The sequence below is a fragment of the Pteropus vampyrus genome, unplaced genomic scaffold, assembly GCF_000151845.1.
Source record: "Pteropus vampyrus isolate Shadow unplaced genomic scaffold, Pvam_2.0 Scaffold619, whole genome shotgun sequence".
In the NCBI taxonomy this organism is placed as follows: Eukaryota; Metazoa; Chordata; class Mammalia; order Chiroptera; family Pteropodidae; genus Pteropus; species Pteropus vampyrus.
This window is the reverse complement of record NW_011889400.1, coordinates 598,419-614,245: the sequence shown is the minus strand read 5'-3', so window position 1 is coordinate 614,245 and position 15,827 is coordinate 598,419. Positions and strand designations below refer to the sequence as shown.

Here is a 15,827-nt window from a genome sequence, read left to right as displayed (position 1 = left end):
CTAGCAGTGAGATTTGAAGAGCCAAGGCCAGAACCAGAACACATGGGGAATCCTGGGGTCTGAACAAGTAGAAATGCTGTGGTGGGATTTGGGAGTATAAGTGATCAGGGGAAGAGGTTGGACATTATAGTTTCCAAATCAGCTTCTCTCTAATAAGAGAGAGAAAGATGGGTTTTTCATGGCACTTTAATCACAGATTAACTGCAAACCAATTAATATGCTCTTGGATTATCAAGAATTGACTATATATATATTGTTATGAATCAGACATGGTGTTGTAAACAGTGTGCATGTATACCTATATTATGGCTAAACAAACATTCCTAGCAGGGGAAAAAAGGGTGTTCCTAATTTTTTACTTCAATTTTAAGTGCAGTGTATTCGTTTTATTTATACATTTTCTTGACTTATGGATAACAACATTAGCTACCATTGATTGATTACTTACCTGATCTTTGCAAGAACCCTTTGAAGCCTTGTAACCCCTTTTATACTTGTTGAAGCTCAGAGAAGTTATACATATTCCCACAGCTAGTAAGGGGTAGAGTATATATTTAAACCAAGTTCTCTTCGACCCTAAAATTTTAATTCTCTTGCCTAATCTTGCTTTTCTGATATAAAGTCCTGAATTTGCAAAATAAAAATATTCTTGTGAAATGCTTAATTTTATTTACATATGGCTACTAATGACTTTAAATAAGGCATTTAAAGGCAGACAAACTTTAAAGTCCAGTTATTAGGTAAGTAAACTTACTTGAGCTTTCATTTTCTCATCTGCAAAATGAATATAATGGTCCTACCTCACTAAGTTTTTGAATATTAAATGGTATACATGGCAAGGTAGTCTCACAATAAATGTTTAAGACTAAGACCCTGTTATTTTCTTTAGTAAATTATTGTATTACTTTTAATTTATGTAGATTTAGTATTCTGGATTTTCTTTATTGATATCGTACATTCTGAGAAATCTGATACCGTTCTTGATTTTATAGGATACAGTTTTAAATAATTTTCCTCTTTCTAAATTTAAATCTCTAGCAGAATTCAACTTATTTTCCAGTAAAAAACTCATTTTGTGGGTAAAAATTTATTATTAATTGCTAATTCTAAGTTAAATATTTGTTTTGAATTTTAGCTTCCATTTTCCTTTTGTTTTATAACCTTCCTTATCCTTTTGGATTAACATAGAAGAATACAATCTATTATGTAATGTAATAGCAAAAAGCATTAATATATAAGTATATATGAAAATGTGTGATATGTAAATATTATGTATATTGTGTAAATATTGTGTGTTTTTATATTTAAAGATCGAGTTCAGGTATCCTTTTATCTAGCATAACCCTAACTTCCCTCCCTAACCTATTTCTGGGCTGGGCTAAGTGTGTGACCTCCTTCATTATCAGAGCACATTGTGCATAAATGTATCACTGTGCATAAATGTATCATGCATTGACCACAGTATGTTAGCACTGTCTACTTAGGTGCTTGTCTTTTGCCTTAAGCTATAAGTCCTTAAGGACAAGGACTGTGTCTTACTCACTTTGGTAACCTCTTCTGTCAACACAATGTGTGGAAAAATAAACATTTAACAAATATTTGTGGAATTAAACAGGGAAAGAATTGTAGAATGAACTCATGGGCTCTAGTCACTTCGTTGGGCTCTCTACCCTTAGTTCTTTGGGTGGATGGATGCACTGTTAACCAGAGAAAGCTTGATTAGTTAGCAAAAGTTTTATTACTTTCTAGAGGATTTTTACCCTGGATTGATGATTTCCAGTAAAGTGGTAGGTTTTTACCTACATCTGTGTTCTCAGTAGCACGTGATTCAAAATTGTGGGTAATTCACTCCTTAAGATGTGGAGGATAATCAAGTTATTTTGACTTTCTGGTCCATACTTATCTATGCCTATAGTTTTATTACCTCTGGCCCGTTTTATTAATTTCTTAGATCTCATCTGACTTCTTCCATTTATGGCACCTGTGTATAATCCAGCTGGGTTACCTTTTGCTTTGTGGGAGTTCTAGTTAAAATAACATGAAACCATAAATGATGTTTATACATGTCTGATTTTGTTAGTGGTTGCTCTAAACTTTCATTTCAAATAAACTTTAAAAAGGTTTGCATTAATCATTCTAAATTTGGAGGTATCCTTGGATACCTTATAGTTTTATTCTAAGGTATATTTATGTTCCCTGCTAGGTATTAATGATAGCCTTGTAATCCAACAACAACTTCCTGAAATTCATTATATTCATTTTAATAAGTCCTTAAAGTTATAATTTACAGAAGTTACACTGAGGAATTATGTCTCAAAGTTAACTAAATAAAATCAGTTAACTTTAATTTGACTACTCTATGAAAATCTTCATTGTTCCTTGATACTGAGTTATCAGTAGTTTCTGTGGCAATCTGGAGTAAAACAAAAAAAATCCTCATAAATGCATTTAGTCTTTTAACCAATTCTAGATGAGCTTCTTTGCCCTCTTAGTCTTTGTAAGTGACTTAAGAAAAATAATCTCATAACAGGAAATATTCATTATAGTAACTTATTTTTTTTTAACTGCTGGGAGTTTCATTCTGTCATGTTACATATTTGCTAGACTTCACCCAAATAGTAGTTTTACCTTATCGATGGATCGGGTAATTTTGTTATATGGGTTCTAAACATATTTAGGTTTAAATATGTATACCACCCTTGTATTTTATAGGGAAAATAATAATTATTTTTGCTAACTAGAAGCAATGAGAAATGGCTCTATTGAAAGTTGTTACATGGTCAGAAATTGGCTGCAAACTGCCGGCTTAGCATAAACCTTTCTACCACTTGTCCATCTGCTTCCAGCTTCAGAAATTTTATTACTACTCTTTCCTCTTTTATTTTTCTCACTGCTGGGAGTTTTACTTTTAAAAATTCTTTTTACCGTAGCTTTAGTGGACTTTGGGCGGGTAGGGAGGAATGGAATTAGAATTATATGTGTATGTACAACCTGCAACCTTCATCAAGAAATTACTGGTTATAAACTTCACTTACCCAGAATTTTTAGAGTTTTAACCACTTTGAATGTACTTCGTTTTCTGTGTGTGTGTGTGTTTTGCTTCAAATGACTATTCTTAAGTGCTTTCCTTAACTGTGCAGTTAGCCTCAGCATGGAGGTTACCCCTTCCTGCTTTTAAATATTTGTTCTTGGGTGATGTCAGAAACATGACAAAGTGAGAAATGTCTCCAGATCTCTCTCCTTGAAATAACTATAAGCCGAACATCTAAAACTCAGCAAAAAACACCCAAACTTCACACCAGCACATCTGAGCATGGGATCTGCGCATAAGAGCTACCACAGGTCAGAACCTTGGGTGTTGGGTGCTGGACTGGGAGAAACAAAGAAGCTACCTCTCCCAACAGAGCTCCTTGTAGGAGGAGGGGGAAGGGAGAAGGTGCGGTGAGTTCCCTGAACAACACTGCCTGGGAGAGCTGTGAGCTTCACGCAGCCAACGTCAGTGCCCAGGCATCAGGGCAGAAAGCAGAAAAGTGGGGATGGCAGAGAAGCCGGGACGGCAGAGAAACAGCAGTTGATTACTATCAGTTGCAGTTGCGAAATCGAGACTGAGCCGCAGTCCCGATCCCCCAACCCAGAGGGCTCCTCTATCCCTACCCACTGAGACTGAACACTTCAGAGCCCCAGCGGAATCTGAGCAAACAGTACCAAAACTGTCGCTACCATTAACAGGAACTGAGACTGAGGGTAGCAAGCGTGATTGAATATCTATAAGAAAAAAGAAAAGTATTATTAAGACTTTATATAAAGTGGGGATTCAAGAGGCTTAGATGCTATCTACTGGAAACCAAAAGAAAAATGCCTTCTTTGCAACAAGCTAAAGAGAGACCTTTATATAATAAATCTTTCTGGAAAAAAACAACAACAATATACTTCCATTAATGCCCAGGCAGAGAAATAGTCCATTAAACACCAAGGTGACAAGGCAGCTCAGAAAGAAAGAGAAATATCTCCAGAAAATAAGCTTAAAAACATAGAAATATGCAACTTAAATGACAGATAATTCAGGATGGTACTTCTGAAAAACCTCAATGGGATCCAAAACAACTTATATCAATAATTTCAGGAACTGAAAAAACAACTAGAGGAACAGAATGAATTCTTTAGCAAGGAGATTGAAACCCTCAAAAAGAATCAAATAGAACTTCTATAGATGAAGAACACACTAAAAAAGGTGAAAAATGAAATAGCAGGCTTGGGAAATAGAGTTGACCAAATGGGGGAAAGGATCAGTGATATCGAAGACAGAAATCTAGAAATAAATCGGAAGGAAGAAGAGAGAAACTGAAGAATGAAAAATAATGAAAGAGAAATACAAAAACTAGCTGATACCATCAGAAGAGGAAACATAAGAATAATAGGTATTCTCCAAGGGGAGGAGAAAGAGCAAGGATTAGAAAGCATTTTCAGACAAATAGTTGATGAGAATTTCCCAAATCTAAGGAATGAGCTGGAACTTTGAATTCAAGTCAACAGAACACCCAATTATCTCAACCCAAAAAGGCCTTCACCAAGACACATTGTATTAAAATTATCAAAAATCAACAACAACAAAAGAATTCTCAGGGCAGCTAGGGAAGAGAAGACGATAACCTATGAAGGAAAACCCATTATATTATCGTTGGACTTCTTAGCATAAACCTTACAAGCAAGAAAGGAGTGTAATCCAATATTTACACTATTAAATGAAAAGAACTACCAGCCAAGGATAATGTATCCAGGTAAGCTCTCCTTTAGATATGAAGGAGAAGTAAAGACCTTTCCAGACATACAAAAATTCAGGGAATTCTCCACTGTGAGGCCTCCATTACAGGAAATACTGAAAGGGGTCAGCTCACCTAAAACAAAATGACCAAAAAAAAACACCAAAAAACATAATTAGGAGTAAGGTGACTAGCAGACAGATAGAAGCAGAGGAGTGCAACCCTTACTAAGAACAGGGCATTATAAGCTTAAATAATAAGAGAATTGCTATAGCAAGATAGTAATGAACGTTCAACATACATATGGACAAATTGAGACAACGATGGCTGAAAAGGGGAAGATTCAAAGATCCAAATTTGTAAAGGGGAATGGAGATAAGGCACATGCAGAAGAAAATGGATGACTGTATATATATATTACTATCCTTTACATATTCGTAATGGTAACCACACACTAAAGATTCCGAAGTATTTAACATAAAACAAGTTGGACCAGAGGAACAACCTACAAAACCCAACCAAAAATCAAAACGAACCAAAAAACGCATACAAGGACAAGGAAGAAATGGAAACACTGAGCTACCAGAAAGCAAAAGATAAAATGGCTATAAGAAGACCTCATATTTCAATAATCATCCTAAATTAAATCGACTGAACTCAGCAATAAAAAGAGTTGCAGATTAAATCAAAAAACAAAACCCAACCATATGGTGCCTCCAGGTGACACATCTCAGTTCCAAAGACAAACATAGACTCAAAGCGAAAAGGTGGAAAATGATATTTCAAACAAATGGCATTCAGAGAAAAGCAGGAGTAGTGGTACTAATATCAAACGAAATAGACTTCAAAATAAAAAAGGTAAAGAAAGATACTGAGGGACACTTCATAATGATAAAGGGAATCATGCACCAGGAAGACATAACACTTGTTAATATCTATGCTCCCAAACAAGGAGCCTCAAAATATATAAAGCAATTACTAACAGAACTAAAAGGGGAAACACCAAAACACTATCATAGTAGGGGACCTAAATACCCTACTGTTGGATATGAACAGTTCACCAAAACAAAATCAATAAAGAAATAACATCCTTAAATGACACATTAGAGTAGCTGGACATAATTGATATTTACAGAGCCTTTCATCCCAAAACATCTGCTTATACATTCTTCTCTAGTGCACATGGAACATTCTCAAGGATTGACCACATACTGGGACACAGAGATAGCTACCAGAAAGCAAAAGATAAAATGGCTATAAGAAGACCTCATATTTAATATAAGAGGGTTGAAATCGTACCAAGCATATTTTCTGATCATATGCTTTGAAATCGTACCAAATATAAGAGGGTTGAAATCGTACCAAGCATATTTTCTGATCATATGCTTTGAAACTAGAAATCAACTACAAAAAGAAAGCGGGAGGAACCACAAATACATGGAGATTAACTGGGTCAGAGAAAAAATAAAAAGAGAGATCACAAGATGCATAGAAACAAATGATAATGATAGTACAACATATCAAAACTTTTGGGACACAGCAAAAGCAGTCATAAGAGGACAGTTCATATCATGACAGGCCTATCTCCAAAAACAAGAACAAGCCCAAATAAACAACCTAATGCTTCATCTTGAAAAACTAGAAAAGGAAGAACAAGTGAAGCCTAAAAGCAGAAAGAAAGAATCAAAATTAGAGCAGAAATAAATGAAATTGAAAACAAACAAAAAACAATAGAAAAAAATAAATGCAACAAAGATTAGTTCTTTGAGGTTAATAAAATTGACAAACCCCTGGCTAGACTCACTTAAAAAAAAAAAGAGAAAAGACACAAACAAAATCAGGGATGAAAGGGGGAATTATGACAGACATTGCGGAAATACAAAGGATCATACAAGAACACTGAAAAAGTATATAACACCAAATTTAATAACCTAGAAGAAATGCACCAGTACTTAGAAAGAAAACGACCTTCCTAGAATGAATTAAGAAGAACTGGACAATCTAAATAGACTGATCAGCAGTATGGAAATTGAAACAATTATCAAAAACCTACCACAAAGTAAAAGTCCAGGACCAGTGGCTTCACCAGTGAATTCTACCAAATATTCAAAGAAGATTTAATACCTATTCTTCTCAAACTTTTCCAAAAAACTGAAGAGGAGGCAACACTTCTCAACTCATTTTATGAGGTCAGTGTTACTCTGATACCAAAACCTGGTAAAGATAACACAAAAAAAGAAAACTACAGACCAGTATCTCTCATGAACACAGATGCAGAAATCCTAAACTGAATACAGCAACATATTAAAAAGATCATACACCACGATCGAGTAGGCTTCATCCTGGGGGCACAGGGATGGTTCAACATACGCAAATCGATTAATGTGATATACCACATAAACAAAAAATAAGAATCACGATCATATCACTATATGCAGAAAAAGCCTTCGACAAAATACAGCATCCACTTATGATCAAAACATTTAACAAAATTGGTATAGAAGGAAAATACCTTAACATAATAAAGGCCATATATGACAAACCCTTGGCCAACATTATACTTAATGGTAAAAAACTAAAAATCTTCCCTCTAAAATCAGGAACAAGGCAAGACTGTCCACTATCACCACTGTTATTCAGTATAACATTGGAGGTCCTAACCAGTGCAGTCAGGCAAGAGAAAGATATAAAAGGCATCCAAATAGGAAACAAAGAAGTCAAACTGTCATTGTTTGTGAATGACATGATTCTCTATATAGAAAACCCTCAAGACTCCACAAGAACACTACTGGAAACAAGCAAATACAGTATGGTTTCTGGATACAAAATCAACGTTCAAATTTCATAGCATTCCTATACTCCAATGAAGTGTCAGAAAAACAAGTGGAAAAGATGATTCCTTTTACAATTGCAACAAAGAATAAAATACCTAGGAATCTAATGAAACATGTGAAAGACCTGCATAATGAAAACTATAAGACCCTATTAAAAGAAATCGAAGAAGATAGAAAGAAATGGAAAGATACTCCTTCTTCTTGGATTGGAAGAATCACCATAGTCAAAAAGACCTTATTACCTAAAGCATTATACAGATTTAATGCAATCCTTATCAAAACCCCATCGACATTTTTTAAAGAAATAGAACAAAAAATCATCAGATTTGTATGGAAGCACAGAAGACCCCAAAGTGTCAAAGCCACCCTGAGAAAAAAGAACGAGGCTGGAGGCATCATCACTCCACCCTACTTTAAATTGTACTACAAAGTAACAGTAATTAAAATGTCATGGTATTGGCAGAAAAACACACACACAGACCGGTGGAACAGAATCGAGAGTCCAGAAGTAAACCCATGTTTATATGGGCAAATGACTTTCAACAAAAAGGCCAAAAACATACAGTGGAGAAAGGAAAGCCTCTTCAATAAATGGTGCTGGGAAAACTGGAAGGCCACCTGTAAAAGAATTGAACAAGACTTGTCTATCACCACACACCAAAATTAACTCAAAATGGATTAAAGACTTGAATATAAGTCCTGAAACAATAAAATGAATAGAAGAGGAACTAAACTCAAGGACTTTGGACTTAAAGAGGATTTTATGAATTTGACTTCAAAGGTAAGGGATGTAAAAGCAAAAATAGATGAATGGGACTACATCAAACTAAAAAGTTCTGTACAGCAAAAGAAACCATCAACAAGGTAAAGAGACAGCCATCTAAATGGGAAAATATATTTGCAAGCAATGTCTTCCATAAAGGCCTAATATCCAAAATATACAAAGTTCTCATACAACTCAATAACAACAAAAAAACGATCCAATCAAAAAATGGGCAGAGGACATGAACAAACACTTCTTCCTAGAGGATATACAGATGGCCAACAAATATATGAAAAGATGCTCAACATCACTAGCTATTAGGGAAATGCAAATCAAAACCACGAGATACCATCTCACAGCTGTTAGAATAGCAATAATCAACAGGACAAGTAATAACAAATGTTGGAGAGATGTGGAGAAAAAGGAACCCTTATACACTGATGGTGGCACTGCAGATTGGTACAGTCATTATGGAAAACGGTATGGAGGTTCTTCAAAAAACTAAGAATTGATCTACCATATGATCCAGCAATCCCTCTACTGGATATTAACCCTAAAGACTTGAAAACTCATATCCGAAAAGATATTTCCACACCAATGTTCATAGCAGCACTATTCACATTGGCAAGGACATGGAAGCAACCGAAGTGTCCTACAATAGGTAATTGGATAAAGGAGCTGTGATACATATATACAATGGACTATTACTCAGCCATAAGAAGGGATGATATACTGCCATTTGCAACAACATAGATAGACGCGAGATAATCATGCTAAGTGAAATAAGCCAGACAGAAAAAGTTGAAAATCACATGCTATCACTTATATGTGGGATATAAACCTAAAAGCAGCAGATGAAGAGGAGAAACAAACTCATGGACATGGACAGTAGACTAGTGGTTATTAGAGGGTAGAGAGGGAGAAGGTAGATGGGGTAAGAGGGGTCAAATATGTGGTGACAGAAAGAAATTAACTATGGAAGGCGAACATACAATGTAAATATATGCCTTACTGTAAAATGTACAGCTGAAACTTATTGGAATTCGTTAACTAATAACACTATAAAAAAATAATAAATTTGTTTAAAAAATTTTTTTAATTTGTTAATTTTTAAACACTGATCAATTTACTTTTTAAAACTGCTTTTTATATATGAATCTGTTATATACTTACTGTAAAAAAGCAGTACAAAAGTGTATATTGTAAAAACTCCCTTTTTCTTCTCACACTCATCCCAATCTTCAGAGGTAATTATTTGCAGTTTGATATTTCACCTTTTAGACTTTTTCCTATACATCTGTAAGCATATATTTTAAAAATATATATATAGTTCTTCTGAGCTGTATAGTCTTTTAATTGTATATAATGTCCATTCTTCTGTATGATGATATATACTTTAATTTAAAAAGTATAGCGTAGTAGTCAGGGCTTTAGAGGCAGACTGAGGGGTGCCTGGCACACGTTAAGCACTTGCAACAACTATTAGCTAAAATCGTTGTTATTGTTAAATAGTATTTTCTATACCTACATTGATAGTTAGGTTGTTTCTAATTTTTCAGTACCAAGAGCAATGCTGCAGTAAGTAACCTTGTTACATAGGTGTTTGTTAACTTGTACATTTCTAATGGATAAATAACCTTGTTTATTTGACTTGAAAACTTGAAAACTCATATCCGAAAAGATATTTCAACCTTGTTACATAGGTGTTTGTTAACTTGTACATTTCTAATGGACATACAGATTTCCAGTTATAAAAACCCTCACAGAGATTTAAATTACAACATAGGAATATAGTCATAAATATTTTAATAACTATGTATGGTGTCAAATGGGTACCAGACTTATTGGGATCATCACATCACTTTTTATATTATAAATGTCTAATATCTAGGTTGTACACCTGAAACTAATGTAATATTATATGTCAACTATAATTTAAAAATTTTAAAAATTTAATTTCTAGAAGTAAAATTTGGAATAGAATGTTACTTGTATTTGCAGTTTTGATTGTTTTGCAAATTTATTTTTAGGAAAGATTGTACTAACTACAGCATATGAAAGTGATTCCTTACCAATGCCAGTTATTATAAATTTCTTAGTTTTTTTCAGTCAGGATAATACTTTTCTGACAGACAATTCATTGTTCTCAAAGACCTGAATTTGTAGTATTACCGTGATCCACAAGGTGGGGCTAATTTTCTGGATTTCTACATACCCAGACTAATTTTGATGAATACAGTTAACAAAATACGGTCACATGCATCCCCAAGAAGGATTTTTGGATGTTATTACTTACTACAAATTATTCCTTCATTTTTAGAATACAATATCTTCCCAAAGATTGAATAAATTGTAAAAACAAATATCATGTGATTACTAATATAACATATTATAGATATTTAAATATTACTGCAGTGTGATAAATATGTATCATAATTGAAGTATACATAAAATACTGTAGGATCATTTGGTTACTGACCTAAACTCTGAATGAACTTATTTCAATTTACTCCATGATTTATATGTTTCCTTCAAAAGTAGTAAAAATATAAAACATAACACTTTCTGTAGGATACTTATTCATACTCAGTTATAAGGCCTAAGTTAGAAGCTTTTATTCTTTGGTGATGTCAGGTAAAATGGAATTTAAAAAGACAGAATACTTTTATTTAGAGCACAGTTTCTTCAGCCAGAATGCCTGGATTCAGATATGGGCTGTGCTTTTTTACTGCCAGATCTTGGAATTGCTGCTTGACCTTTCTGTACCTTAGTTTTCTCGTCTTTACAATATAGACAATAGTACTTACCTACCTCTTAGGGTTACTGTGGAAATTAGATGAATGGAGTGTTATGTGAGTGTGTGTGTGTAATTCAGAATAGCATGCATTTTAAAAAGTGTACATAAATGTCAGTTATTGGATGTTATTATTAATGCTATTTACAAACTAAAACTTGAATACTTTCCAGGCGATTTTCCCAAAATGTATTTTTTAATACATTTTATTTAATAATTTTCGTCCACAATATTTAAAAATAAAATAGTTAATATACAATATTATGTTAGTTTCAGGTATACAACATAGTTATTCAATATTAATATACCTGATGAAGTGACCACCATGCTAAGTTTAGTGGCCATTGTGCAAGGTTATTACAATATTGTTGACTGTATTCCCTATGCTATACATTACATCCTTGTGACTTATTTATTTTATAACTGGAATTTTGTACCTTGTATTCTCCTTCACCGGTTTTTGCCTTTCCCCTGACCCCCTTAACCTTTGGCAACCATTAGTTTTTCTTCTGTCTTTGAGACTGTTTCTCTTTTGTATTGTTTATTTGTTTTATTTTTTAGGTTCCACATATAAGTGAAATCATATGGTATTTGTCCTTCTTTGTTTGACTTATTTCACTTAGCTTAATACCCAGGTCCATCTATGTTATTGCAAATGGCAAGTTATCTTTCTTTTTTAGGGCTGAGTAATATTCCACTGGACCATATATTCCATTATATATGTACCACATTTTCTTTATCCATCACCTTTTGATGGACATTTAGGTTGCTTTCATATCTTGGATATTATAAATAATGCTGCAGTGAACATAGATGTACATATATCTTTTCAAATTAATATTTTTATTTTCTTCAGATAGATACCTAGAGGTGGAATTGCTGGGTCATGTAGTGTTTCTATTTTAGTTCTTTAAAGATTTTAATTAAAATATAATAAAATATTTTATTAGTTTCAGGTATATACCATAGTTATTCAACATTTATATACCTAAAGAAGTGATCACTGTGATAAGTCCATCAACCACCTGACACTGTACAGTGCTTTCACAATATTATTGACTGTATTCCCTATGCCTGTACTTTCAGGTATTTGTTTTATACCTGAAAATTTGAACCTCTTATTCCTCTTCAGCTACCCCCCATTTTCCTAAAACGTGTTTTGGAAAGTATTTTCCCATTAACATTTTCCCCACAATATACAAAATAATCTATTTAGTTTCAATGTAGTATATCTTTTGGTATCTGAGATTTCAAATGGCATATATACATTGCTATTCTATAGTTTCTCAATATACATTCAATGAAGAATTAATCATTATTTACTGTTCAGTTTAGAGATTGGTTAAACTATACTTTATATCTTTCTTTAGAATAATGGTATTATCTTCAGACCAAGTATTTCAGCACCATCTGAAATTTATTTGAAATGAAAATTCTTGGGTTCTACCCTACTAAATGTTGAAACCCTGGAGTTAGAGCTTAGCAATTTATGTTTCAGCAGACCCTCTTGATGATTCTCATGTATGCTAACGTTGGATAACTGCAGCTTTGGGAAGTAATTAAGACTTTATGTTGTGGTAGTGTATGCCAAGGACTATTCGTTATGGTATCTGACATTATTTGTTATGACTATTGAAACAAACTTCTACAGAGTATTTTTTCTTTTCTTTAGTAATTATGAGGCTTTTAGTAATAATTTAACTTTTACATATTTAGAGAAGTATTATATATTTTTAAAGTGCCTCCAGTGTGTAGAAATAGAATTGCCAGATCTTGTCTGCATAGCTGTAAAGAAACTTTCCCGATAAATTTAAAACATTTTGTAGAGAATACATGATTGGTAAGTTGATATGCCTAAAGGCAAAAGTTAGCTTAAAACTTTAAATTTATTTGTACTCATTTTAACCTGCCAGTCTTGTAGTAGTTGGTAAACTAGTTTATTACTTACTGCTATAATGATATGTGAAATAGTGATATAGGTGGAGAAAAAAAAAAAAACAGGCGAGAGAGAGAGTGTAAAAGAATGGAATTTAATAGGACCCCAAAACTAATTAAAATTGAAGTAGGAGTTGGGGAGGAGAAATTGTCTTGATTTACTAAAATTTGTGAAAATATTAGAGGGGGATTTCGATAACAGCTTGGTATGAATTAATGTGATATAGCCTCAAAGCAGCTGAAATCCTAGATTGCGTTAACAAAAAGATAAATATATAGACTATAGGAAGTCATAGTCTCCTTGGAATCCTAAGTTTTTTGGCATTGTAATTAAAGTTATAATTATAGGGGTAAAGAACTGGAACTCACTGAATAGAATGAGCATAATAGTAAAGAGAATGAAACCATGCTACATGAGGAACACTTGAAGGTACTGGGAGACTTAACTTGCCTCAGAAGGACCCCAAGTGCTGGAAAGGAAAGAACCTGGTTGTGAAAAGTCTTCCAGGGTTCATTCTTGTTCCACCTCTCTCATTTGTTTTTTTTTGTTGTTTTTTTTGTTTTGCTTTCTGCTACCCTTTTACCTCCAAAATCAGTAGGCCTGCCAAGTTGGGGACTTTGAGGCCAGGGAGTTTCTAGCATGTGCCTTGTTGGGTATTGATCAGGAAGAAGATTGGGGTAGCTGCCTGTTGTAGAAAATGACAATCAAACCTTCACTAAGATGGGAAATACCTCTCAGAGCGTAAAAGCCCAGTTAGCTCTGTGAGCCTTGAGTTAAGAGAACATCATCTGATGGCAGAAAAGTAAGAGTCAGATGAATGTACAGTGAGGACAAAGGTGGTTGTGGTGGTACTTAGCCCTTGGTAGTACGAAAAGATCATATCTCCCTTATTCCACTGACTGGCTATAGCAGAGAGTATCAAAAAGCAGTGGTGTCCTTTCTGCCGTGTTCCAACTCTTTGATAATATTCCATTCCCATTTTTTCTTTCCTCCCTTTAAGGGAAAAAAAGCCTTGAATTTACAGTGTAAATTTTGTAGTACTTGTCTTGGTAGGATATACATTTCTTGAAGGAAATGATCTTATTTGTCTCTATAATTCCTCTATTACTTGTTAAAGTACATTGCTGATATGATACTTTCTTTGTAAAAACCTCCTGAACTCTTTTCATGCTTCTAGATACCATAGTACTTCATACATACCCCAGTTACAGCACTTGTGTTGCTTGTAACTTTTTTATTTTTGTACACCTGAAAGATTGTAAGCCCTTTTAGCATAGATTGGTAACTATCTTGTTCATTTTGATAATCCTAGCACCTGTTACATAGTAGATGCTCAGTATATTTGAAATAAATTATGTACAATCATGATCACATCAAATGCACAGAATTTAAGGATAGCTCTGAAATCACCTTCATTTTATCAGCGTGTTCTTTTCTCTCTCCTTTGGTCTCCTGATTCTTGATTTTACTAAATTAGACCCTTTTGCTTGCCTGCTTTGCACTTCTAGTATCATATACTGATTAGCTTCCCCACCTGTGATCTTGTCCTCTCCTGTCAGCAAATCTGAAGATAGATTTGTTAACAACCCATATATCTTAGCTTACCTAAGACTACTCACATGTATACATTGCCTTTCACAAGTAGCTCATATATTAATCCAACTGAGAAATCACAACATAGAGCAGTTCAGTAGTGCCCTGACCTCTCTTCTTAATAGTGTTACGGGAGGAGGTTTTATGAAGCTTGGGAATCTGCTAAGATATATGGGTGCTCTGTCCTCTCTAATCCAGCTGACCAGCTGTGTAGCTGGAAACATTGACCAGATGTCACTGACCAGATATGTCTTCCAGTTCAGTTTGGTGACAGCTAGGAGCATGGATTTGAGTGGAGCAGGAGAGAAGAATCTCCCAGGTTTCTGAGTTAGATAATAAGTGTATGGTGAAGGACTTCCAAATGTAATAGAGAATACAGAGGGGTATACACTTTGAAGGGGAGACTGGTGAGTTTAATTACAGTACATTAGTATTAGGATGTCCTGAAAGGTATCCAGATAAATGTATCTAGTAAGCAGTTGGATAAAACAAACTGAAAATTAGGGAAAAGTTCAAATTTGAGAGTTCTTCAACCACAAGAATTTCTTGGGCTGTAATGTAGCATTAGAAGTAAACTAAGAGCAGAACCAAGAATTTAAATGAAGAAAAGAGAGAAAGCCATGAAGATAAGACAGAGAAGGAAGAATCTGAAAGTAAGAAAAACCAGACAAGTCTCTCCACCCCCAACAAAGAACATAATGAAAAAAATTGAAAGAAGGATGTATCAATAGTGTCAAATATTGCAGAATAAGGTAAAAATTGGAAACTCTCGGATTTGTTAAGTGAGGAGTCATATAATTTTATATGAACAATTTCATTGGAATGGCAGGAGGAGACGTCTCATTTTGATGTGTTGAGGTCTAGTATCGAGATGAGGAACTAGAAACAGTATGTGTAGAAGTTTCTCTTAAGTTTAGAAGAGTAAAGATAAGATTACTTAAATTCCCATAAAGCCTAAGGTGCAGACCTCCTCCTAATCCCCTAATGCTTGCCCAGTCTCTCAAGAATTCAGCTCTCAGCCAGTCACAACAAGGAACTACGACTTTCTTAGAAACTTAGGTCATGGCAGATTCAGCAGATACTAGCTTTTCTGCTACTTCATATAGGTTATATAACATTTACATTCACATCACCCTTCTGTGAGGGT

At 34.2% G+C, this 15,827-nt stretch overlaps 1 protein-coding gene across 1 annotated transcript in view; it reads left to right on the top strand.

Annotated features, from left to right (window-relative positions):
• IFT74 (intraflagellar transport 74) overlaps positions 1-15,827 on the top strand; it is a 78,194-nt gene that overhangs the window by 45,398 nt on the left and 16,969 nt on the right. The window contains 1 exon segment of the mRNA XM_011384732.2: positions 6,204-6,246. Within this exon segment, the coding sequence (XP_011383034.1) occupies positions 6,204-6,246 (43 nt within the window).